Source organism: Panthera pardus, unplaced genomic scaffold (genome assembly GCF_024362965.1).
Source record: "Panthera pardus isolate Hobbes unplaced genomic scaffold, ASM2436296v1 HiC_scaffold_18, whole genome shotgun sequence".
Lineage (NCBI taxonomy): Eukaryota > Metazoa > Chordata > Mammalia > Carnivora > Felidae > Panthera > Panthera pardus.
The window spans coordinates 33,782,249-33,807,269 of NW_026526743.1; the positions used below are offsets into that span (position 1 = coordinate 33,782,249).

A 25,021-nucleotide genomic window follows, 5' to 3' on the forward strand; every position below is an offset into this window, starting at 1 on the left:
ACTGACTGAGCCACTCAGGTGCCCCTAAAATCCATTTTTTAATAAAAGCAGCTGGGGCTCTTTGGAGAGTTAGCTGACTCCAGGTCTGGGGCAGGTCTGTGTAAGATGAACATGAGACACCTCGTCATATCAAACAGAGGGAAGTTATGAAGGGCTACTTGAATCGTGTCAAAAGAACTCAGGAACCATCTTCAGAAGGTCTCTACCGGCTGAAGAGACAATTTGAGCATCATAAGGGTAGTAACTACAATGGATTGAAACACATTAATAAGTGTTTAATATATCCCAGTTCATATATCTATGAATGTTTAAATTTATGAGTTCATAATGACATTAAAACGAAACTCATCAGTCACTTTGAGGGTGCTGGAGAACGATCTCCTAATTCAGAGTAACCATAGTGGATGAAGAGAGTTTCTCTGAAAGGAAATATTCTAGCTGATGAAAATAGAATACCACCATTTTGCAACCCCTTGGGAATTAATGACTCTCAGCAGTGATCACCACTATCTGCCTACATTCCAAAAGAAATAACCAGACATTGCAGACTTCTTGGTCAAAATCTCAAGTAATCTAAGCAAAAAATAATGCCACCCAAATCCAATCAGACCTTTAGAGCTTATTTTCAATTTAAAGGAAACACAGAGGCTGGAGGAACATGTTAAACGGCATGTGGGGTTGCAGTCAGTAAAACCTGTTACGGGAGAAACTACGCCCTTGCTACTTGTAGTGTAGTCCCATAGGTAAACAGGATTGCGAGCTTTTTAGAAATGGAGAATCTCACGCCCCATCCCGGACCTACCAAGTCAGAGTCTACGTTTTAATGTGCTTTGCAGGTGATTCACATGTACAGTTCAAGTCTGAGTTGTACTGCTCTACAGGGCAAATAATCCAGAGTCTCCAATAAAGAAATTGTAAGGAAAAAAAATGAGATGGGGGAGCAACCCATAGATTAAAAAGGATTTAGGAGGCATATCGTCATTCACAAGCAGAGACCCTTATTTGTATCCCATTCCAAAAAAGCCACAAATTTTTAAATTGTGAAATAATTGGGGGAGTATTTTATTTTATTATTATTTTTTTTTTAAATTTTTTTTTTCAACGTTTATTTTATTTTTGGGACAGAGAGAGACAGAGCATGAACGGGGAAGGGACAGAGAGAGAGGGAGACACAGAATCGGAAACAGGCTCCAGGCTCCAAGCCATCAGCCCAGAGCCCGACGCGGGGCTTGAACTCACGGACCGTGAGATCGTGACCTGGCTGAAGTCGGACGCTTAACCGACTGCGCCACCCAGGTGCCCCAATTGGGGGAGTATTTTAGATCTACTTCAGAATAACCTGGGTGGTGGAAAGAGGAAGGTAGGTAGGGATTCACATGAAACGGAGTAGGCTATGACATGTTAATTGTTGAAGCTGGATAATAGGTACAAGGAAGTTTACTATTTTAATTTTGTATTTAAAATTGTTTTTCTATAGGTTAAAAATTTTTTTTAACATTTATTTATTTTTGAGAGACAGAAAGTACGAGTAGTGGAGGGGAAGAGAGAGAGGGAGACTCAGAATCTGAAGCAGGCTCCAGGCTCTGAGCTGTTAGCAGAACCTGACACAGGGCTCGAACCCACGAACTGTGAGATCATGACCTGAGCCGAAGTTGGACACTTAACCAACTAAGCCACCCAGGCGCCCCGTGTTTTTCTATAAGCGTTTGAAAAGGAGGGCCCACTAAGATGACTGTATTCAAAAAGGTAATAAATATTGGTGAGGTTGTACAAAAAATTGGAACCCTTGTACATCGCTGATGGGAATATGAAATGGTATAACTGCTTTGGAAAACCATCTGGCAGTTCTTCAGAAGGTTAAACAGAGAATTATTGTATGATCTAGCAATTCTACTTCAAGGTATATATATCCAAGAAAAATGAAAACATATATTCACACAGAAACTTGTACTTGAATGTTCATGGGAGCATTTTTCATGATAGCCCCAAATTGGAAACAGCCCAAATGTCTTCTCAACTGATGAATGGATACATACATAAATATAAAATGTGATGTATCCATATAATGGAATACTGTTCAATTATAAGAAGAAATAAAGTGCTGATACAGGTTACAACATGGATGAATCTTGAAAAAGTGTTATGCTAAATGAAAGAAGCTAGTCGCAAAAGGGATGTATTGTATGATTTCATTTATATGAAATGTCCAGAATAGGCAGATCTGTAGAGACAGAAAATAGATGAACGGTTGCCAAGTGTTGTGGGGAGTTTGGGAAGGGACATGAGGAATGACTGCTGGTGGCTAGGGTTAGGGTTAGGGTTAGGGAGGGTGATGAAAATGTTCTAAAATTGCGGTGATGGTTGTACAACTCTATGAATACACTAAAACCAATTGAATTGTATGGTATGTGAATTATATCTGAGTAAAGCTATTATAAAAGGAAGGAGGGTGTTACCCTGATAGCCATGCTCCAGGCTTCACCCAGCACTACTCAGAATCATTGGGAGGAAAGTTGCCTGGGTGATTCTAATGTGTAGCCAGGGCTGAGAACTGCTGTATTAGAAAGTTGGCTGTTACGGATTATTAGAAGAGAGCTAAGATTGCCTATCTGACATGGTAGCCTGGAGGAGAAACCTCAGAGATGGCATTCCAGTTAACCCCTCTAACATGGAAGAGACAAAAATCTACAGTGGGGAGCCCTCTGGGTGCACACCATCTATTTCTGTAGTACTTAGAAGAATAGAAATAAACACGAAGTCCTTTCTCTTCTCCAGTAAGTCTGTTAGTTCAGGACTGGAAATCTTAGGTGTCACCCCTATAAGTGTTAGGGTTATTTGTGCCACCAAGGGGTCTAGCTTCTTCTCAGTTACTCAGAAGGGGCATCAACTTTGTCGGTGGGATTTTGGGTACCAAATCATCATCCAGGAGAAACAGTCTAAGCATCCAATTCTAAGTTTCTTTCTTCCAGAGAGTGTTCTAGATATTAGTAAGACTGTGATTTATATAAAAAAACAAACAACAAACAACTCTTCCATTGTTACATTGCCCCAGGTGAGTGGAAGTGAAACTAGCCATATTTTTCCCATCTCTCTTCAAAAGCATTTATTCGGTCACAGGCTCCTGTATTATTGGACTGGGCAACAGAGAGGGAGCTTGAAGATGTGATAGATATGACGTTTGGCATTTATTTATTTAATACTTATTTTGAGAGAGAGTGTGTGCTCGCACCTGCACAGGAATAGGAAAGGAGCAAAGAGGGAATCCCAAGCAGGCTCCGTGCCGTCAGCACAGAGCCTGATGTGGGGCTCTGTCCCACGAAGCATGAGATCACGACCTGAGCCAAAATCAAGAGTCGATTGTTCAACCGACTGAGCCTCCCAGGTGTCCCTAGTGTTTGGCTTTTAAAGAGAAGCCATGGGGAACCAGCCTTGGATTTGGGTTTGACTGCACTTTGCAAATCATTGATGGCCCCAGACTTCGTTTTCTCAGCTGATGAGTAGTTTCTACTGGGTTATTCCTGAAGCTTCTAAAATTTGTGGTTCACTATAATCTGTCTTTACAGATGCTGTGAATACAGGATGGTGGTAAGAGTTTGTGCTCTGGAGCCTGATGACCTGGCTCTGCCGTTTCCTGGCTCTGTGACTTTGGATGAGTCAGTCAACCTCTTTGCACTTTAGTTCCCCCATCTGTATGTAAAATGGGGATTGAGAATAGCATTTACCTCATGATTTACTTTGCTGTAAAATGTTTGTAGTAGTCTAGCCTATCATTTTATTGATATTCTATCATTTTATTTAGGCAAGTTCTTCAGTGTAATTCAGGCATGATCAGAACTATCGCTTATTACCAGATACAGCACCGTGTCTATTATTCCATGTGATAGATCTTTATGGAAAGGCATAAAAAAACCATATAAAAGTGTCTGGGCTGTACATAGGAGGTTCTGAATAAAAAAATTACTCTCTAATATTTTATGAAGCATATTAGATGTCCTAATCCTGCTTTTTTCTCCCTGCCCTGTATGCTCATGTAGGTCAGTTCTCCTCGGGTCTCGGGGACTTGACATATCCCACATCTCCCAGCGTTTGGAGAGTCTCAGTGCAGCCACCACCTTTGAGCCTCTTGAGCCTGTGAAGGATACAGACATTCAGGTAAGACCTGCCAGGTGCCAGGTCTGGTGCAGGTGGAACCCTAGCATGCAAACCAGGCTGAAGGCCCTGGACCTTTGTTGTCCAGAGGATGTAGGAATTCTAGATTTCTTTGTTAATTCTCTTCCCTAGAGATTAAGAGAATGGGAGACTCTGCTTTGGAGATATGGTGGGGAACATCGGTTACTTTCACAGTGCTCTGAGAGGCTGAATTTAGGAAAGCAATTCTGACCTGCGCTTTTTAGATTATTGTAATTATGAGAACAGATTTTCCTTCCTTCCTTGGGCTTAATCCAGGGCACAGAGACATTAGTTATAAGTTTCTCTTGCTTTCTGTGCTGGATCTCAAGTAATTTTACTCTTTGTCTTCCACATTTCTTTTCTACATCTTACTTGTATTGGTTGGCAAAGAGCTGGGGAAAACTTAGAGTACTGTTTACTGAAATGTACTCATCGATTTCTAGGAAGTATTTGGCTGCATTAGAGGCACCAGGAAATGGTCTAATAGAGCACTCCAGTCTCATTTAACCTAACATGCCACTGGCATAATTGATTGCTGTTTTAATCTAATCAGAAACTGGTATGTGCGTGTGTGTGCACGCACACACACAGATTGTTAAGGAAAACCTTGTGATTCATTTAGTTTTGAGGAATTGGGAGGCTGCATTCACGTTAGAGTGAAGGGACAGTGAACTGTCATTTTAATCATTGATTCACATTTGAAATGAAAGGATGCGGGTTCTACAAAGGCAAACCATTGTACAGATGGGTACTAATTGTGTTATTATTTGGGCTCAGTTTGAATTAATACTCTCTACCCACTATCCTTCCCAAGAACTATTTTTATCCATCTAATGGCCACCGTTCTACTGCAGTTATTCCATTTCAGTAACTGAAAACCCTGTGTTTGTGTTGAGTTAAATAACTATAGATGGTATTTTTCCTGTTATTGATATGTTCCCATAGTCTTCAGTTTTTTTAAATCTTGTGTACTAAATCATATTTGCTTGTCACCTTATAGATGCCTGCTCATTTCCATGTAATCTTTTTAAGTTTTTTAATGTTTTATTTATTTTTGAGAGAGAGAGGGAGAGAAAGTGCGTGCGCTTGAGAGTGGAGGGGGCGGGGGCGGCGGAGAGAGAGGGAGACACAATCTGAAACAGGCTCCAGGCTCCGAGCTGTCAGCACCGAGCCCTACGTGGGGCTCAAATTCACGAACTGGAAGATCATGACTGAGCTGAAGTTGGACGTTTAACCAACTGAGCCACCCAGGCGCCCCTCCATGTAATCTTAAAATGGCATGTGTGTGTAACTGTTGTTTCTGTTTTATTTTTAGCTGTACCTTTTTGTCCCTTCTCTTTTACTGCTTGATGCTCTATAAACCGATACTTACAACAAGGATGAGGTGGGCAAAAGGGATAGAGCTCAAATTAATTTGAATAATCATATATTTTGAAGAGAATCCCTAATAGTGTGGAAGAAGTGGCACTCGCTATAAGGTTGTGTGTGTGTGTTTTTAATATTTAAAATTCCAAAGAAGTTTTTTTTTTTTTTTAACCACCAGCTTTTAAATGTTCTTTAACATATCTGTAATACATATTTGGAGTACTCGGCACATTTAGTAATGCACTTCATGAATTCCCTCTGATGTGGTACTCCATTTTTTTGATTTGAGATATTAATGACAGGTTTATAAATGTATCGAGTCATGATGGTCTTCTAACCTTCTGTTTAATGCATGAACACTCTGCTTCAGCACCCCCATTAGATGGTTTCCCAGCAGTGGATGCTCGGTCACATCAAAGAGAGTTTCTTAATTTGGAATGAGCATGGCTAAGAGTTTTGGTCCTGCACCACTGGGAAATCTTTGAACTTTGAGAGGAAACGTGCTTCCATTTCAGAATTTTACCTCAAGCCTTTTCCAGAATAGCTCCAAAAATGCAAAATGGTCAATCCAAGATAACTTTTGATGAATTGGGAATTGATCATCTAGACCTAAAGATTTAAGACTTACTATTTTCAAAATATTCTGTTGATTTCATCTTCTTGCCAACAAAGGCAAAGGAGAACTCCATTTAAGTTTTAAAGGGCTGAGGCCTTGGCTCTATCTGAGATGGTTCTAGTATTGATAGGGGTTAGAAGTTTTGTATTGTGGGACTCACCCCGCCTATACTTAAGCCTCCTGTGCATACAGTATCTTCTTGTTTAGTACAAGAAGTACACTTCTTGTTTAGTAGTTAGATGTAAGTGCCAAATCAGCTTTCACCCTGAACATGGAGCATTCTTTCTTTTAATCCTTCTCATTGCATTGTTGGTGTTCCAAGAAGAGTCAACTTGGTCATTTTCAGTTTTTTGCTTTTACAAAAGCCAGATGTACTTTTTGACAGACTTTTTTTCTCATTTATTTTAACAGCTTTATTTATTTTATCTTTTTAAATGTTGATTTATATTCTAGAGAGAGAGTGTGCACGGGCATGAGGGAGGGGCAGAAAGAGAGAGGGAGACAGAGAATCCAAAGCTGGGCTCTGAGCTGTCAGTGCAGAGCCCACCTTGGGGCTCGCTCAAACTCATGAAATGAGATCATGACCTAGGCTGAGGTTGGACACTTAACCGACTAAGCCACCCCGGCTCCCCTTAACATACTGAGATGCAGTCCACATACCATAAACCTAATGGACTTTTGTGTATAAATTTTTCCAACCAGTGCCGTTTTTGCGATGCGAATGCATCTTAATCCCACATGCCGAGTATCAGTCAGAGTGAATTTATTATGTCAGTTTATAAATTTGTAGAGGGAAATGCTGAAGGATCCTTTGATGGATGCTGTCCGAGACTTTGTACCACCCATTGTTTCTATTACTTAGAAGCCTGAAAAGGCATTTCCCCATGTGTAGATATACATATAGATACGTGTGTAGTCCTTTTCTGTTTGATGAACATTGATTCTGTTTCTAATGGAAAGCGTGAAATTAATAGAGGATTTTCACTGTTGCTGTTTGGTTGTTTGTCACGACTGATGATGTTGGCATGCACTGAAAATGCAATTTTAAAAGACTGTAGTGGCCAGCAAAAGTAATCTATTAAAAAAATTTACTTAAATCTATATATATGGCTAACGCTAGGAGAATTTTTTAAAATATGTATTGGTTTTCTTTTTTGGAAATGGTTATAAAGAACGCCTGCATGTTTGTGTAATAGAGGTGAAGAGCAATGGCTGTTAACAGAGCAGGGCACCGCGATGACTGTACTGCTCTGTCCTAAGTTACTTCGTGGTGCTTGCAAGCACAGGCCTTCTCACAGAGATCCACGTGCTCACTTCTGTCTTTGGAAGAAAAATATCAAGGGCAGGTTGCACATCTTTACTATGATCTGAACGGACCTAATGTACCACGGATGATATGTATTATATACTAATAAGGTGCGAATTTACACAGTTTGGTTATATTGTGGGCTTTTCACTAAATTACATGTATATTTCAAGAAGGCTGTGCGGAAATTGCCTGAGTTGGCCATAAAAATGGGAGCTGCAGTTTCTCTGCATTAGGCTCTATTACTTCCAAATGGCATGGGACCAAAATATAATAATGTTATTGCTAAACTTTATTGTATTCGATTCCTAGGGCGGTCACAACAAGTTTCCACAAACTTAGTGGCCTAAAACGTTAGCAATTTGTCCTCTCACAGTTCTGGACTCTAGAACTTTGAAATCAAGGTGTTGGCAACACCATGCTCCCTCTGAAGGCTGTAGGGGAGAATCTTTCCTTTTGTAACTTTTGGTGGCACAGAGCTGTTTCTTAAGTCCGGTGTCTTCCTCCATCTCCACAAGGTTTTCCTCCTCTGTGTCCAGTCTCCCTCTCCTTTCTCTCATAAAGACACCAGTCATTGGGTGTAGGGCCCATCCTATATCCAGGATGATCTCATCTTGGGATCCTTATCTTAATCACATATGCAAAGATCATATTTCCAAATAAGGTCATATGCACAGGGACTAGGAGTTAGGATTTACACATGTCTTTTTGGTGGGGGGACACAGGTCAATCCACTACACGTACAGTGCCAGAAATTTTAAGACTAAATTAACTGTAATTAATGAAACATCATCAAATCTAATTCTTTCATAGCTGTATGGAGTATTGGGCTAAGACATCTATTGCTAGTTGTTCCAGTGATTGCAGACCTCAACCAGATATCTGATCTTGCCCTCATCATTCTCTTTGGGGCCTTTGGGAAGACCCCTATCTGACTTCAGAGTTTAATAGTAGTTACTCTTTCCAAACAGACTAACGCTCCAATGTGTTTAACATCTTCCGTTTTCTTTCTTTTTTTTTTAAGTTTATTTATTTATTTTGAGAGAGAGAGAGAGAGAGTGAGTGAGTGCGCGTGAGTGGAGAAGGTCAGAGAGGGAGAGAGAGAATCCCAGGCAGGCTCCATGCTGCATGGGGCTTGATTTCATGAACTGTGAGATCATGACCTGAGCCAAAATCAAGAGTCAGATGCATAACTGACTGAGCCACCCAGGCACCCCAAGAGATATCTATAGAGACATTTTTCAAATAGAAACAGTTTACTTTTCTAAAGCATTACATACTAGTGTTTGGAGTATGTATCGGTCAGATTAACTTGTGAGACTTTACTGCAGTGTGGGGAATAAACTTAAGAATTCCCTGAGCTTGCACCAATGGGTTAACAAGGCATAAAGAATTAGACAACCATAGGATGTACACACCCAAGTTTGGGTAAACAAGATTAGATAAACGGGGCAAAGGCCCCCAGTATAGGACAAGTGGGGCAAAGGCCTCCAGTATAGGAGGTATAGGTATAGGAATAGGGAATCTCAGGATGAAAACATCCAAGATGAGGTACACAAGATTAGGTATTCAGGGTGGAAACACCCCCCAACTTAGTACAATAGCAGAAAGCTGCTTTCACTGGAAGGAAGGACCAAATTAGGTAAATGGGTAAATAGGGCTATAGACTGCTGCAGGGCGAAGTTGCCCAGAGCAGAGCTAGTTAGCAAAAGAAAGGTGCCTTGTTGACCCTGAGGTAGCATGCTCTGTCTTTCTTGTCCCCTAGACCAGTTTAGGTCAACAGAGGTGGTGCCTCACTTCTGCTGTAAGTAACCTCTCGCCTAGTGCCAGGATTTTCTTTTGTATTAACCCAAACCCTTAACACCACCTATCTTCAAAACCCCCTTTTCCCTCACACCCATGAGTTAATGTTCATGATTTCATTGTCTCTTTGTGCACGCCCATCACCACGTTTGTGTCTTCGGATCCTAACAGAACAGAGCAAGGACCCTTAACCCGGGGCTCTTGTCTCCTCTTGGATGTTAGCCTCTCTCGCATTTTTAATCCTGCGTCCCGCTTTCTTACTGGACAAGAGAGAACTCCAGACCCAGAGTCTGCAGTGGTAGCCAGTGGTAGCACACTGCAGTAGAAGGAGCTGTCTTGTGTGTGTGCATGCATGCACGTGTGGGTATGTGTGTGCATGTGTATATTTGTACTTCAGCCACCTTTCTTTAGCCTAGAGTAGTGCCTCTGAAATGTCCGAGGCCTCACTTGTGAGGCTCTCCTCATGTGTGCTTCTTTCACGGCCTTCTCAGATCTTTCCCCACAGCCTACAAATACAGTGTGTCCATTTTATTGCCTAGGAAAAAACCAAAACTTTCCAAATGTTTCCCCACAAAGTAAACAGAAATTGAGCTTATGTTCGAATTAATTTAGCAGTCCATTTGGATCTTACATAAGTGATTCTTATCTATTCAGATCCTTCTACCAAAAAACAAAAAAACAAAAAAAACCCCAAAACACAAAAACCCAAAAAAACAAAAACAGAAAGAAGGATCCTGTACGGAAGTTCTTCATAATCTGTGTAAATTTCCAGATGGAAATCTGTCCTGCCCTGTATGAGTAAAGAGAGAATGAAGTCTTAAATAGTGGATAAAATAACTGTATCAAAATTGGAGCCAGAGAAACTGATTTATCAATTACAAGGCTAATGATGCAATAATAATTCACTTGTCAGACACTTGTCTTGCCTACCACATTGCATCCATAATAAAATATTCATTGTTTCCTTCCTTTTTCTGCCCTTGGCCTTGGCAATGTAGAGTATGCTCAGACCACTCTTAGCTTATGTTTTAAATAATCAGAAGAAACTAAATAGCTTTAGTAAGTATAAAAATGAATCACTGCTTGTGTAACCCATTATCACCTAAATTGTTATTTTCCCGGTTTATCTTTTAATTTTATATCTTCGGAATTAAGAGACTGCTGCTTAAATGGAGCTATATATAACAGCTAAGCAGAAAAGTGGTTGTGTTGCTTACTAATTGTGTGTTTGTAGTACTGGCAAGTTGTTAGTGGGGAATTGGTTCCAGAAATCCTGTGGCAGTTTGTTTTGTTGGAAAGAGGGTCAGACTTGCCTAGAGTGATTAGTGTGCTAATAGCAGCTCTTCAGGAATATTACTGGCAAAATATTAATATTGAGGAAGAAGTGTGGTAAGCTTTCCCTCGCTTAAGCCAACTGCGGGAAGGTGCAGTCTGAAGGGATGAACGATATCTGATCTCTGGGATTATTTTTAAGTAGCCCTTTTCATTTGTTTCTAGAAATTGAAACTACTGAGCGTGTATACCGAGGACAGGTCTGACCAGAGCTGCTTTCGTAAATATAAGGAAGAGATGGGGTTCGTTCATTAAGAGTTGCATCTGTTTGCATGCTGATAATTTGTGTAATAGTCCTGAGAAATGTTTTAAGTGGGCAAAATATACCTAGCTCCCCTGTTGTTTCAGCTGTTAGTATGCCTGAGCAGGCTTTTCTGTGGTGGTGATCTAGCCCAAATTGGATGATTAGAAATTTTGAATTGATGGCACCCTGAAGGAATGAGATCTTGCTCTTTAATTGTTCTCACGTAATATAAAAATGTAAGAGAATCTAAGAGCGTGAAGGTTTTTAGTTAAGCATTTGTCTTTATTGACCTCCTTGCTTATATTCCTCTTGCCCCTAAAAGAGTCAGTGGGAAGTTGATGGTAACCTTTCTTTTGAGTTTTTAGAGGACTTTAATGGATATTTGAATCTTGCCCTTTTGCGGCTTTGTAACAGCTGCTTATCCTGGACTTAAATCAAACAACCTATAGCTAATGTCTTGGGTTCACACTAGCTAATGAATCCAGTTCTCATGGGATCCAGAGCCCTACTAGCTGGAGAGAAACCTTTTCCTGGAACAAACACCAGGTACGTTTTAGGCCAGCATTCAGTTGCAGTGGCCAGGCTGCATATGGAAAAGACCTCCATCTCACTGTGCCTCAGCTTCTTGTTCAGGGCGGTCATGGTGCCAGGCTTTGTCTCTTGTGTGAACACTGCAGTGTCCACATCACTCCCACTTAACAAACATATTTGCTATTCCTTGTCGCTAAATCCTGACCCAGGGTAAATCTCAGAGCTGGTAAAAACCAGTAAACATGTAAAAAAGAAAAAAATAGTGTCTTCCCAGAAGCTGGTTAATATGTCATCCTGTTTTGTGTTTGTAATTAGGTATTCTGATCCTGATTACTGGGGTAAGTACTGAAATGATTTAATTTTTCTGCCTGTCTGTGATAAGGGAAAAGGTAGGCATTGTGGTCTGGTGGAAAGTATGCAATTACATTAAAGTATCCTGTGAATGGAATTAAAAATGGTAACTTTGGAATAAAAATGGGTGTTAAAGGCGTCGTCTGTGGAAAATGTGAAAAACTGCTTTTATGTGAGCCAAGGATATAAGATTTCAGCCTTTTTACTTATCCATTCACACTTACTCCTGAATGCAGGGCTTTCAGAACAAGCAAGTAAATGGATGCTGAATGCGTTCTGAGCAAGCAGGAAATGACAGGCTTCTTTGTCTTCTCGGAGGTTTCTTATATCCTGTAGTGAGCAAGGGAATATCAATTACCAACTAAAGAAGAAAGAAGTTGGAATGGTTCTGTAAAAGTGTTTTAGAAGAAGCCCATGGCTAAAATATTTATCTAAGAATTTAATAGAGCACTTCAAATATTGGCCAGGCCCTGGTGCCTTTGAACCAGAGTTGAGTCATCCCCTCCCTCCTTCATGAGCTGTCTCTTAACCTGCCGATATCTATTGATGCCCCAGCACTGTGGAGACGGGGAGCATATATTGTCATCTTCAGTCTGGTGTCTTTAAAAGTTGCTTGGTTTCAGGAACCAGAAATGGGCATGTCTTTTCATCTGCTGACCTATTTGATACTGGAGTGAGTGTAATTTAAATGGGAGTTAAAACCTCATTGAATATCGAACACATTACTGTAGACCAGTCTGTCATTCTCAAATGGCAGCCCTTGACCCTGTGTATCACTTTGATCCGCTTGCTGTGGCACCCTGTGATCTCTTATTTCTGTTTTGGATTGTTCGATCTGAAGCTTTCCAGGCCGATAGCCTGATGTGGCTCCTTCCATTGTTATCAATTGCAAAGTGTGGTTCTTCGGTGACAAAACTCTGGGGTCCAGGTTCCTACTGTATCCACTAAAAATCCACATTCTGTGAAGGAAGTGAGAGGGAGCTCAGACAGGGGAGACCCCTGGTTTTGCTTCTTTTTGTTTGTTTGTCGGGGACCAGGAACGGAAGAAGCTGGGAGAAAGTCTGGGCAACATCCTTCACAGACAAGACCTGTATTAGAATTTCTTTTGCTGCAGAGCTCTCAGAACTAGTATGTATTGCTTTCTTTTTAAGCTTTTTCCCGTTTCACAGATGCTTGGCTTCCATCTTGTACTTCAGATATGGAGAGGTTCAGTGAGCCCCTCAAGCTCAGGTTGCTGGCAGCCGAGCCGAGACTAAGGCCCTCAGTTCTGACAGCCCCAGGTCTGCAACGCTAACGACGCCACTTTAATTATCTTGGAGGACGGAAGGGCGAGGCCTTGCCTCTCACCGTGGAGTGGCTGTGAGGCTGAGATGCATCAGCCAAATCCTGCCTGTGCTTTTGAGAGAACCGCAGCCCTGGAAGCACTGCCCGGAGGCTGCTGCGCGGGGCTGGGCGTGACACGGCTTCCAAGAACTTGTACAGAAAGAAGCCTGGTCATATGGAACATATTGACAACCAGCACCAGGCAATTCATTTAATTTATAAAACAAAGGGAGGGTTAGGTCAGCAGAATGCAAGTGGGAGGGTGGATTTACTGGCTGATTTTTATTATTACTACCTGATTTGGTCTCTTTCTTTGAGTGACATGAGCAGGATATGAGGGAGAGTTTCCTCTACTCCTCCCTTTTCTTAAAAAAAAAAATGTTTGTCTACTTTAAAATGCTGTCACTATCTTAGGGACAGGCAGAAATGGCCATGAAGGTTATAATGTGCTTGATTTGTTCAAGGTACCAAAATAATCTGGTGTGATATTATCTGGGAGCACTTTGTCTTCTGCCAGGTTTTCTCTTATCCACGGTGCATATCAGTCTCCCATATTGTATTAGATAGGACCAGCGCGGGACCTGGGGATCCTTGGTTTATGGGCATTCATGGTAGCCCTTAGTTCTGTGACAGGGTCCCAAACTGTCCCAGAGGTCTTCACGGCGAAGAAGTATAGTGGTGGGTATTTTTCTTTTGGAAGGTGTTTACTGAATCGGTGCCTCCCAAACGAGTTTGTCTTAGGCTGAGAGATGCTCTTAGAAAAATACAGTACAAATGAATTACTAGGAGAAAAAAAATGAAATAAAAGACATGCAAAGGGTAAGCCTTAGTTTTTCTAATTAAATTCAGTAGACATAAAATTACTCCATCAGCTTGCTATAAAAGTTCTACATGCTTATTCTCTGTTTGGCACCACCTATTTGGGGACTGGTGCTCCTTCAACCACACTTTGAATTTTTTTTTTTTTTTTCAACGTTTTTTATTTATTTTTGGGACAGAGAGAGACAGAGCATGAACGGGGGAGGGGCAGAGAGAGAGGGAGACACAGAATCGGAAACAGGCTCCAGGCTCCGAGCCATCAGCCCAGAGCCTGACGCGGGGCTCGAACTCACGGACCGCGAGATCGTGACCTGGCTGAAGTCGGACGCTTAACCGACTGCGCCACCCAGGCGCCCCAACCACACTTTGAGTAGCGCTAGTTTAAATAGTTGTATTTCCACCCCCCCCCCCCAACCTATCCTCTTTCTCCCTTTCCTTCCTTCCTTTTCTTCCTTTCTTTAGTTTAAGTGTTTCCTGCTGGTGCAGTGAATCATGGCACTAAAGACAAGTTTTAATTCCTGTCTTCTGTTTTAGCCCAGCTAATATTGAGGAGGCAGAGCTAAGGTTTACTGAACATTTATTTTGTCAAGACACTATACTAGGGGGTGCCTGGGTGGTTCAGTCAGTTGAACGAGCGACTTGGTTCTGCTTCAGGTCACGATCTCAAGGTTCATGAGTTCAAGCCCCACATCAGGCTCTGTGCTGACAGTGCAGAGCCTGGTCGGGATTCTCTTTCTCCCTCTCTCTCTGCTCTCTCTCTCTCTCTCTCTCTTTCTCTCAAAATAAGCAAACTTCAAAAAAAAAAAAAAAAAAAGACACTGAACTAAACACTTCCTGGGTTTCCGGTAACTATTTCAGGCGTATACCATTGTCAGCTGCATTTCACTGATGGGGAAACCTAAGGCCTGCAAAGGCTAGATATGCCAGACTTGAACTCCCTTCTGTTGGTTTGAGTTCAGTACTATGGCCTTAGTCCCCTGGGTTTTAAATTTCATTTGTAGGTCAAAGCTGTTTGGTAAAGAAGTGAATTTTCAAGATATATTTGAAAGAGTGAAGTAGTTGAAGTATTTTAGTAGAAGTACTGCTCAGTGATTGCTCATTTAGAGCAAAATAAAGGCTAGAAAGCCCACAGTGAATGGATGTGGTGGGCATCACACTTATTTATATACGCTTAGTAGTCAAATCATGTTGACTGAGGGACAAAGCTGGAACATGCTTTCTAAACCTTTACACAAATCCCTGCTGGTTTGGGGGTGTTGGGGGTGGTGGGGGGAGAGAAGTTTTGCAGGAAGGCCAAACCTGCTTCATCTGTTTATCTCCAGGTGCTTGCTTTTTTGCCATAGTTTTGTGCTTGCTGAGCTGTCAGTTTAATTTACTGTCTAAAGCTCAGCCTATTATTCCTCGGGTTTGCTGCCCTACAGGTATACTGTAAAAGGTTTCTGTGAAATCCTAGAGTAGCTTTTAGTTTCGAAATGCCAGTGCTTTGTGCTTGTGAAAATAGGTTGTGTTCAGCTTCTTGCTTGATCATCTTTGTTTTGTTTTGCTTTGCTTCTGAAGCGGAGCTCGAGTTAGAAGAATGATGCTAGAAGCAATTTAAAGGGCACATCCAGTTTTTTACTGTAATCCTGAACTATTGATTGTTGACTTATTTGTAGGTTTAATGCAGACCCATTTCCTTACTTAGCGTCTGACTGGCCATTAAGCTCTGGCAGTGTGCCGGAATGTTGAAATCTTGCATCTTATAATATGATTTGGCTGTCTAAGGGTATTATGTGTGTTTGGTTTTTATGGACACACACAAGGCCCTTAACTCTGTGTGTGCTCCAGAATACAGGAAAGAATTTCTCTACAGCGAAATTACTCCTGTCTAGGAGACAACACAACAGTGAGGTGACCTGGAGTCGTGTAGATTGGTGCTCTTTGGACTACCTGGCTCTTGAAAATAAATACAGACTAACATAGCGGAATCTCGAAGAGAAGGCCAAGCAGGGAGCTGAAAAGACATGGTGGTGATCCATAGTAGGGCACAGTTAGGCACTCCCGTGTAGGTAGCCCTCAGCGTGTGCCTGGTGCCACTCTCCTTGTATGAAGTCAGAATTAGAGTCTAGCCAAGGGGCTGGTAAAGTGTTCTTACGGAGGGAGCTAGGCTTAGAGAGGTCGGAGGAGAAGTAATCATTGTCTGCAAAAGACTTTTACCCTCCTCTTTCATGACCTAGACACCTCTTGACTGGAAGAGAGGGTGAAGCCCGAGGGAGTTACTGACAAGAAAACATTAAATTTGGGATTTTGAGAGTGTGAATAGGAACTGAATGGCTTTAGAGAAAATCCGGTTTTCCCCCTAATTACAAAAGTAAGACATGCTTAATTCAGAGAACTTGGAAAATGGCCCCCAAGTACACTTTCTTGACTGGCTGTATTGCCCCTCCAAGTTGTCTGAACAGCCGGCATTTGGAAGTGTTGGATTGTTTTGACCAGGTAGTTGAGATTATAGAACATCAGTTTGAAGTGACAAGGAAAATTGATTTAATGGAGAGATGATGGATTAGTCCATGAAGTATGTGTTAGAGATCGGCTATAAAAGTGACCCTCATAGTTCAGAATTGGTCAATTCTTATAAAACGACATATAGACCTTTCCTTTATTCTGTAAAAGTAAGGCTTCCTAACGTGTGAAGGGGGATCTGAGACATGGCCGGTTTTATGAATAACTATTACGTCATTTTACTACTCCCCTCAAACCATTTGAAAGAATGGTTATCTGTGACTTTGTCCTAATTTGGAAGATGTAGGGGAAAGGAACAGGCCAGGACTATTATGTGAACTTTGAGTGATACACCATAATAACTCTTCCATTTGTGTGATACTTTTCAGTGGGCTTTGCCCATCACCGTCTTCTTTCTCGTGGTGGAATGGGTTGGATGGGTGTTGGCATTCTGTTTATGTAGAAGGAGAAGATACTGAAACCAAGATGGAGAGTTTACTTACTATGTAAAGGTAGAACTTGAACCCAGACACTTTTTTTTTTTTTTAATATTTATTTATTTATTTAGAGAGCACAGGCGGGAGAGGAGGAGAGACAGAGGGAGACACAGATTCCGAAGCAGGCTCCAGGCTCTGAGCTGTCAGCACAGAGCCTGATGCGGGGCTCAAACCCACGAACTGTGAGATCATGACTTGAGCTGAAGTCAGACGCTTAACTGACTGAGCCACCCAGGCACCCCTGAACCCAGACACTTCTTAATGCATTGCCCTGTGTCCTTTTTTTTTTTTTTCTTTAAATGTTCTACTTATCCTTGAGAGATACACACAGCATGAGTGAGGGAGGGGCAGAGTGAGAGAGGGACACAGAATCCGAGGCAGGCTCTAGGCTCTGAGCTGTCGGCACAGAGCCCGACACGGGGCTTGAACTCACAAGCCGTGAGATCATGACCTGAGCTGAAGTTGAACACTCATCCAACTGAGTCATCCAGGTGTCCCTTGTCCTGTGTCCTTATTATCATGCCTTGTTCAGGAAGGCATGGGATGAGGGTAAATTGCAGGTTTGTTTTTTTGTTTGTTTGTTGTTTTTGCAAAGACACTAAGCTAGGTCTTTTGTCACTGGTCATTTCTTGATGTTTTGGTCTTATCTTTCCTTTCAGACCTTTCTTTGGCTGTTTCTTTGAAGTTGCATTTCTGTTTATTCCTTTCTGTGTGGAAGATTTGCGAGTTGCCTAAATCAGTTGTAGAGATGAAAATGTTAGAAGAGTAATACCATAAACTGAATGGTGGCAGACCTCACTTTTCCCGTCTGCGGTACACTTTGGAACAAAAACGATACTGATGTTTGTTGCTGCTGCTGAATAGTTTCCAAATGCCCTTTCTGTGAAGGGGCTCAGTCTCTTGAGACTTGTCATACTAGCTAGAGCCTATCAGCCTTGTTTTTACTGTCTGAGTAGGTCTTTGGTGCCAAGCAACTGCAAAGTGGCCAACTGGAACGCATGTCATATTTGAAACTTCGGGTGGATTGGACTCTCAGAATTGAGAGCCCATTAGGGGTGAGGTTTTCTGTTTTTGTTTTTGCCAGCTTTTGCTTTCTATTCTCCCTCCCTCCTGGTTTCTTTCCTCTTTAGGCTATCCTCCCTTCCATTGTTGTTGTCTGTTCTTTTTATCTTTCCTCCTGTCTTCCTTTCATTCTCACTTTGTTTCTGTCCTCTGCGTCCCACTTTCTCTGCTCCTCTCCCCCCGAACGTTTCAGACTGGCTGTCCCATCAGGAGCAGCTATTGCTAATGGGGCAGTGTACCTCCTTTTCCCCAAGCATCTATTAGCTGTGAAGTCATGGCTGTTAGGATGGTTCCTGCAGCCTTGGAGCGTGTACGGCCACAGCTGTCTTGCAGTAGAGAGCGAGCCTGGGCCAGGTGAGAGCTGGGTGCTGTGTGAGCCTGGCCTTGCTGGCTGCCTCTACCTCACATCTCTCATTACTTCTGTTTTCAATTGCATTTGCAAACCCCCAAGGAAACGGAATTTAGTTTTATCCATCTACTTAACTTGCTTATATTTTGCTCTTTTAACAGAGCAAGGCTGATGTTCAAGTGCATTTCCTTATATTTGGCCCTTTCCTATAGCCTCTGCTGATACTCTGCTTTTGTTTGTTTTATTTTTCGTGCCTGACTCAGTTTGATATTGAGGATATGTAAGAATTTTCTCTACGTAGCGAACTAAGGTTTTGGGTGAGGGTGTTACAACCTTTCATTCTTTTTGAGGATTGGTTTTACATTAAAGCCAGGTCCTAAGAAGAGGGAGTTATGGGGAAGAAAATGACCAAAGGAAGGAGAATATTTGAAATTCTTTCTCATGTTTCGGGAATTAAGTTATAAATTAATCTAGCTCCCAGTTTCATATGTGTTCTTCACCATTTGTTAACTATTCATCCAACTAGCTCGTTTCTTGGTGGGGGAGGAGGAGTGTTAGGGAATGGGGTTTATTTTGGAGCAGCAGACATATTGCAGAGCCCTTCAAGGCATCTAAGTTTTTCACTGGGGGTTAGGAAGGGAAAGGAGCTGCAAATCTCATCTCTGTTTTTGTATTAGCTTTCTGCCTCAGGTTGGTTTTAATTTCCTACTCCATTCCTCTCATGCCCTGAATGCCTTTGGCAAACAGAAAGCCTTTGTTGGTTATTCTAAAGGGTGGTGCCCAGACTAGCAGCATCAGCATCACCACAAATTAATTAGAAATGCAGATTCTCAAGCCCCACCCCAGACCTACTAAATCCAGATTTCTGGAGGTGAGGCCCAGAATCTGTTCAGTAAACCCTCCAGTTTGAGATGGACCAAATTAAATGATGACAGAAGTCTAGTGTAGGTATATCCTGCTTCCCTGGCCATCTCTGCCAACTTTTAAACTTCATCCACCTGTGGACCAACCCTGAACTTGGAGCCTGCAAAGCAGTGTGTTTATCTTTTCAGTGTTTGAGTCCATCAAGAATTTGTAACCACCCCTGTTTGTATCTTTGTTTCATGAAGGACACAATGATCAATAAAATATATCTGAAAAACATATATATATATATATTAAAAACTTATGACTTCTAATTGGTCATTGATTACTTTTTCACTATGGAGGTATCGACTCTGAGACTGAGGCTGTAGCTCAAAATACACTGCCTAAAAAGCAGTCAGAGCCCAGAGGGGAATGAAGAAGAGAGGGAGACAGGAAAGGGAAGTGGAGGGATTAATAATCCCATCTTTGTTAATCATCATTATCCTCTCTGATCGCTGTGAGCGGATGTGCTGTTGCTTCTGCAGATGTTAATAATTCATGGATGGACTATGCCAAAGGGAGGCCTTAAATCTGGTCTCTCAGCAGATTAAATACACCGTCTGCCATCAGTAGGAGCCAGGAGAGATGAAAGATGGACTTGTTGTTTTTATTCATTAACCTGATTTTCTCTGCCTTTCTCTTCAGCTCCTCTCATCCTCATTTTGTTTACCTTTTCATTTGCTTCTCTATGTGCCCTCCTCCTGCATTAAGTGAGTCCTGGGGATCTTGGTTGGGTCTATTGTTAATGACATTAGATTTTACTTTTCCTTCCCTGCTAGTAACAACAGATGCCGTGAGAGAAAGCAGAGAGGCAGAATAAGTATTTCCTTGGAAATGTCTAAATCAGTCTGCATATTTGAAAAATGTATTAAAATGTGCAGCCTGTGTCTTAGAAATCATTTGAAATGGCTCCTCTTTGTTTTGAAGAGTAATTCTATTCTATAGGCAGTTGAAGATACACATGACATTCTTACTCCACGTAGGTCTGGTGTCATTTCCCCATGTTATAGATGAGGAGACTGAGACACGAAGTGAATGACTTGTGTAGGGCTGCCTAGAAGCCAGTTCTTAACTCCGAGACCAGTATGCTTTCCACTAGACTTAATTACCTCTTCCTTTTAGAAATCATATGTAGACAGCCTTGAGAGACATTTTATCAATATTTCACCATATTCATTTCGTTAGTGAGGCTTAAACAGAAATTAATCAGATTAAGTTCGAATAATACATAGGTAGCCAGCTTCATAAGGAACACTTCCGATGAAACTCTAAATGTACATTTGCCAAGAAGCACCACAGTCAGAGAAGGTTGATGACAGTCTGCACTTGTGTAAACATCTCTGGAGCTTCTGATTAACGACCCTCAGCAATTTATAGGTTAATCAATAAATATATGATAAGCACTCAACCCTGTGCATGAAGCTTTGTTAAGCACCCTAAGTGGATATGAGACAGTCCCTATCTTTAGTGGATTTTCAGTGTTTTAGGTTTGCCCGAGGGGATTTGCTTACCCGCAATGCCCCACTAGCAACTTAAGCGTGCAAGATGGCAAAGTAGTAGAACTGGAAATGTTGAAGCCACCACAGTAGTTTGCTGGAGGACTTAGTGGTAGGAAGCATGTTAATAAAACTGGACCATTGTCTTTGAAATGACTTCCACCCATGTCACTGCTGGAAGGCTGGTGGAGAGAAGAATGGTATGGGAAAAGCAGATTTTAAAATCAGGCTAATTTTCATAAAAAATTTCAGAATTGCAGGTCCTTTGTGTTCCTGTTGTAGAGGTGAGAGGCGTGCAGCACAGAGATGAAAACCTGACCGGGTGTTTTATAAGGCATCATAAGTTCCTGGGGCCGAGACAGGGCCACCTGTCTCGCTTGCCTTCTTTGTTGTCTGACCTGACCTGGAGCGGTGGGGGTGAAAGGCAGGGCCTCCTCTCCCCTCAGCCGCCCCTGTTGCCTCGCCGGCATCCTGTGGGGCACCTGCTTCACATTCATTCTGCTGCTATTCTCATAAGTTTTCCCCTGGTTATTTTTTGTTTATAATTTTCTTAAGGGTTGCATCCTTGAGTGTAATTTTATTATGTCTTAATGCTACATTTTGTTTATTGCGTTGAGGAATGCCATAGTCAACTTTTTAATAGGGTTAATGAAAAAATAGAATCCTGCCTACAATTTTCCTTCATAGAAAAATTTCAGGAACTGTATTTTGTATGGCAGTGAATTTGAAACCCTGACCAGATAATGGAATGCAGGTTTTTCCTGTTTAAGTCATTGAGGATTGAATAATTTTAGTAATCCTTTTCTTTCTCTTGAGGAGCCTTTTTTTTTTTAATCACTTTCTGATCTTATCAGTGTTTTCCAGCTAATATTAGAAATAGAAAATATGTGCAGAAAAAAAATTACATGAAAGTTAAAGTTTTAGTGTCTCTTATTTAAAATAATAGTAACAATATGATGAACCTTGCTTTAGTAAGTAAATCCAAACTCTGAATATCTGCATTTATAAAGGAAATCCTGGGGCGATATTTAGCTTTAGAATTCCTTCAAATAACAGCTTCCCTACTGAATTAAAAATAGAATTTGTTTAAAAGAATGCTATTTACACTCAACCTGGTAAGAAATAACATCTGTTGTGTAAAGTACATTGGTAACAAGAACTAGTAAGCTAGAAGCCCTTCTTTTGTATCCACCATTATCCCCATGTAATAACTTAAGATGCCGTGGAATCTGGGACTCAAGCACATACTCGAGCAGTTTTTCTTGGTATGGTGTCTCATAGTGCTGTGCAAAGAGTTCTGTAAACAAGAAACCCACATCCTGAACCCAGGACCTAGACCGGGTCGCTGTGTGACCTTGGCCAGAATCTGAGTTTCTCTGTCCCTTATTTTCTTAATGTGTGCCACAGGAAATAAATGAATTGCCCCTGAAAATTCATGGCTATGATTCTAATGAGTCTTCATATACTTTGGGTTTATATATATATATATATATATATATATATATATACACACACACACACACACACATATATATATATATGTCAAAATCACTTGCTTCCTCTATCTAAATACTGAGGCTGATAGATGCTGTGTGTGTGTGTGTGTGTGTGTGTGTGTGTGAGAGAGAGAGAGAGAGAGTGTGTGTGTGTGTGTGTGTGTGTATGTGTATGTGTATGTATGGGACAGACAGACAGTCACAGACTGATAGAAAGCTCTCCTCATTCTGAGTTTCTGAAATCTGGGACTGCAGTGAATTGCCCTGGAGGAATATTTAAGGAGAGATCCTTCCTCCTTCCACTTTAGCCTATTCCCATTAATGACTACATTTACTGGGAAACTACTTCCTGAAAACGTGTTTGAAGTGGAAATCTTACTTCTGAAATTACGTTTACCCTGGTGTGTTAAGTTTGGGCCTGCTTCTACACCCTTCTCCCACCCTTTTTGGTTTATAGGCATACCAGAGGCAGAACTGTATTCTGGGGCAGCAGAAACTCTTTAGCTTCTCCGTACAGAGGGAGCTTTCTTTTCCCTGTTTTTTCTTGACCCCTGGGCAGATGAGTTTGCATATGACCATCGGAACCTTAATTTGTTTTACTGCTAAATAATGACTTGCGGAAGTCAGCTGATTTCTATTGACTGCCTAAATCTAGGCCCTCACTTAAAACAATACTCAAGGTGAAATGTCATTGATAAAATTAGCAGATTGCTTTTTCATTCTCAGCTGATTTGTCAGGATAGATCAGCTGTGAATGCCACGCCACTGACTTTGGGCCAGGACCATCTCATCTTCCCTGAACCTCCTTGGCACTAGATAGATGCAACGGAGAAGGAAGCTGACTTTGGGAATTGAATACTGTTGGTCATGATGCTTAGTCACAGAGTAGAGTTCGGTGCCTCTGCACTTTGGCCAAGAACCATCTCAGCATCCGTCTTACTACCTAAGGCTGCAGTGATCTCAGGGAGCTAAAGAGATTTGAAAGAACAAACAACAAGCAAAAGTAATATTTAGGTCCTCTTCAAGTAGTTGCCTGTATCTGCCTGGGTGGGGTCTAGTGAACACTAATACAAATCAGTGAAGTGGTTTTGTTGAGTGTCCACTATGGACAGCACTATGGTAGGCACCGATGTAATTAGAATAAACATAAATTCTGGATACTGTCCTCTGGAAGTTCATCCATCATCTTCTACCTGGAAATTCAAGACTGACCAACATTTCTATAATAGGACCAAGCTGTCCAAGGCAGTGTAAAATGACAGACAGAATTGAATGGGAATGATAAGAGGTTCTCCATGGCTTGGGACTTCAGAGGAGAAGAGTGGGTAATGATGAATGAATTCTGGGGTATTGGGGAAGACCCCCCCCCCCCCCCGGAACAGACAGGATTTGAATGGGCCTTTGAAAGATTACATGGGCATAGCTTGCAGGAAGTGAAAGAGGATATGAGAATAATAGCCTGACCAAAGTCAGGGAGGTGAGAACAGAAGTTATGTGCTAAGAAATGAAATCTGTCAGGGAGGGGGTATCAAATGTGGAAGGAGTGACTGCCAAGTAGTGGAGTGTAGGCAGCACATGCTGTTGAAAGTTTTGGAGCAGGTAAATGTCAAGAAGAAGGGGAGGGGGGTGTGGAGACCCATGGAAGTTGGATTGGCCAGTGGAAAGGATACCTGCTGAGGCGGTGTTCAGAGACAATTGTAATAATCCAGGCATGGTGATGACACCAGGACCAGGTGGGTTGGTGAGAAAACGCAGAGGAAAAGATGTGTGAGAGATGCTTGGAATAAAACATCTGCCACACTTGGTGCCTGATGGTCTTAAGAAGGATGTTCAGAAATAACTTGAAGTTTGTAATGAGGAGAAGGATTGGTGCTGTCGGTCGAGGCAGAGAAGTTAGGAAGATTAACTGGTTGAGTGTTGAGATTTCATTTCAGCTTTTGATGTTCTGGCAAGACATCCCATAGAAATGCCCCTGAAACATTTAGAGATAGGATAAGAAGCACTGTTCAGAAAATAACTCCAGACAGAATTTTCCAGAGCCTCTGGTCTAGAGGTAAGAATTGTGGCAGTAAAAATGAATGTATGGGAGGGGGAATGTTTAGCATGGGGCAAGGGAACAAGGTCTCAGTGAGGAGAGAGCAGCCAGGAGGAGGTTGGTGATGGAGGGGAAGGGAAGCGAGATCCAGCTATGCCTTAGAAGGCTAGGGGGTAGGGCACAGTAATTGCCCAACCTCACATGGCCTCTCATTCCTAACTCTTAAAAGCACTTACCCACCAGTGATATTACATTATCTTCCCAGCAGCCCAGTGAACCTGGCAGAAGGTAGAACAGAGCTCACCAGGGATCTGTCAAAGTCTGATTTCTGCATAAAGCCCTGCATATTGTCATGGTACTTTAGAGCTTTACAGTGGTTCACTTGAACGTGGTAATTTCACCTGGCGATTATTATTATAATTCTACCTGAACCACAGAATTTCGATGGCTTGCCTTTTCTTTTCTATAATCTTATTTATTAATGATAACAGGTAGAAAAAAAAGAAGGAATACTAATGCCACACCTTCAACAATGTCTCATCCTTGCTGGGTTTCAAGTGTAGGCCTAAGGAAATTGGCCCCCTTTTCTTCCTACTCAGAAATCTTTCAAACCATTTAACTATATGAAGGTCAGAGAGTCTTCAGCATCTGGATGCCGTTAAGTTGGATAAAGTGTTCCTACTTTTTTTCGGAAAAATCTTTGTCCTATACCTGTAGTTTGCTGAGAAGTTCTTTCATGGACTGATTGGTAGGATCTGTAGAAAGATGGATATAGAAATAACAAACTTGAAGCTTTTCTATCAAAGAGTCTCATTATAATGAATTCTAAGGAACTGTGT

General features: G+C 41.6%; 1 protein-coding gene across 1 annotated transcript in view; it reads left to right on the forward strand.

Moving 5' to 3' along the window:
• NUP93 (nucleoporin 93) overlaps positions 1–25,021 on the forward strand; it is a 103,877-nt gene that overhangs the window by 24,964 nt on the left and 53,892 nt on the right. Inside the window, exon 3 of the mRNA XM_019455885.2 lies at positions 4,035–4,152. Within this exon, the coding sequence (XP_019311430.2) occupies positions 4,035–4,152 (118 nt within the window). The remainder of the gene's footprint in view (positions 1–4,034; positions 4,153–25,021) is intronic.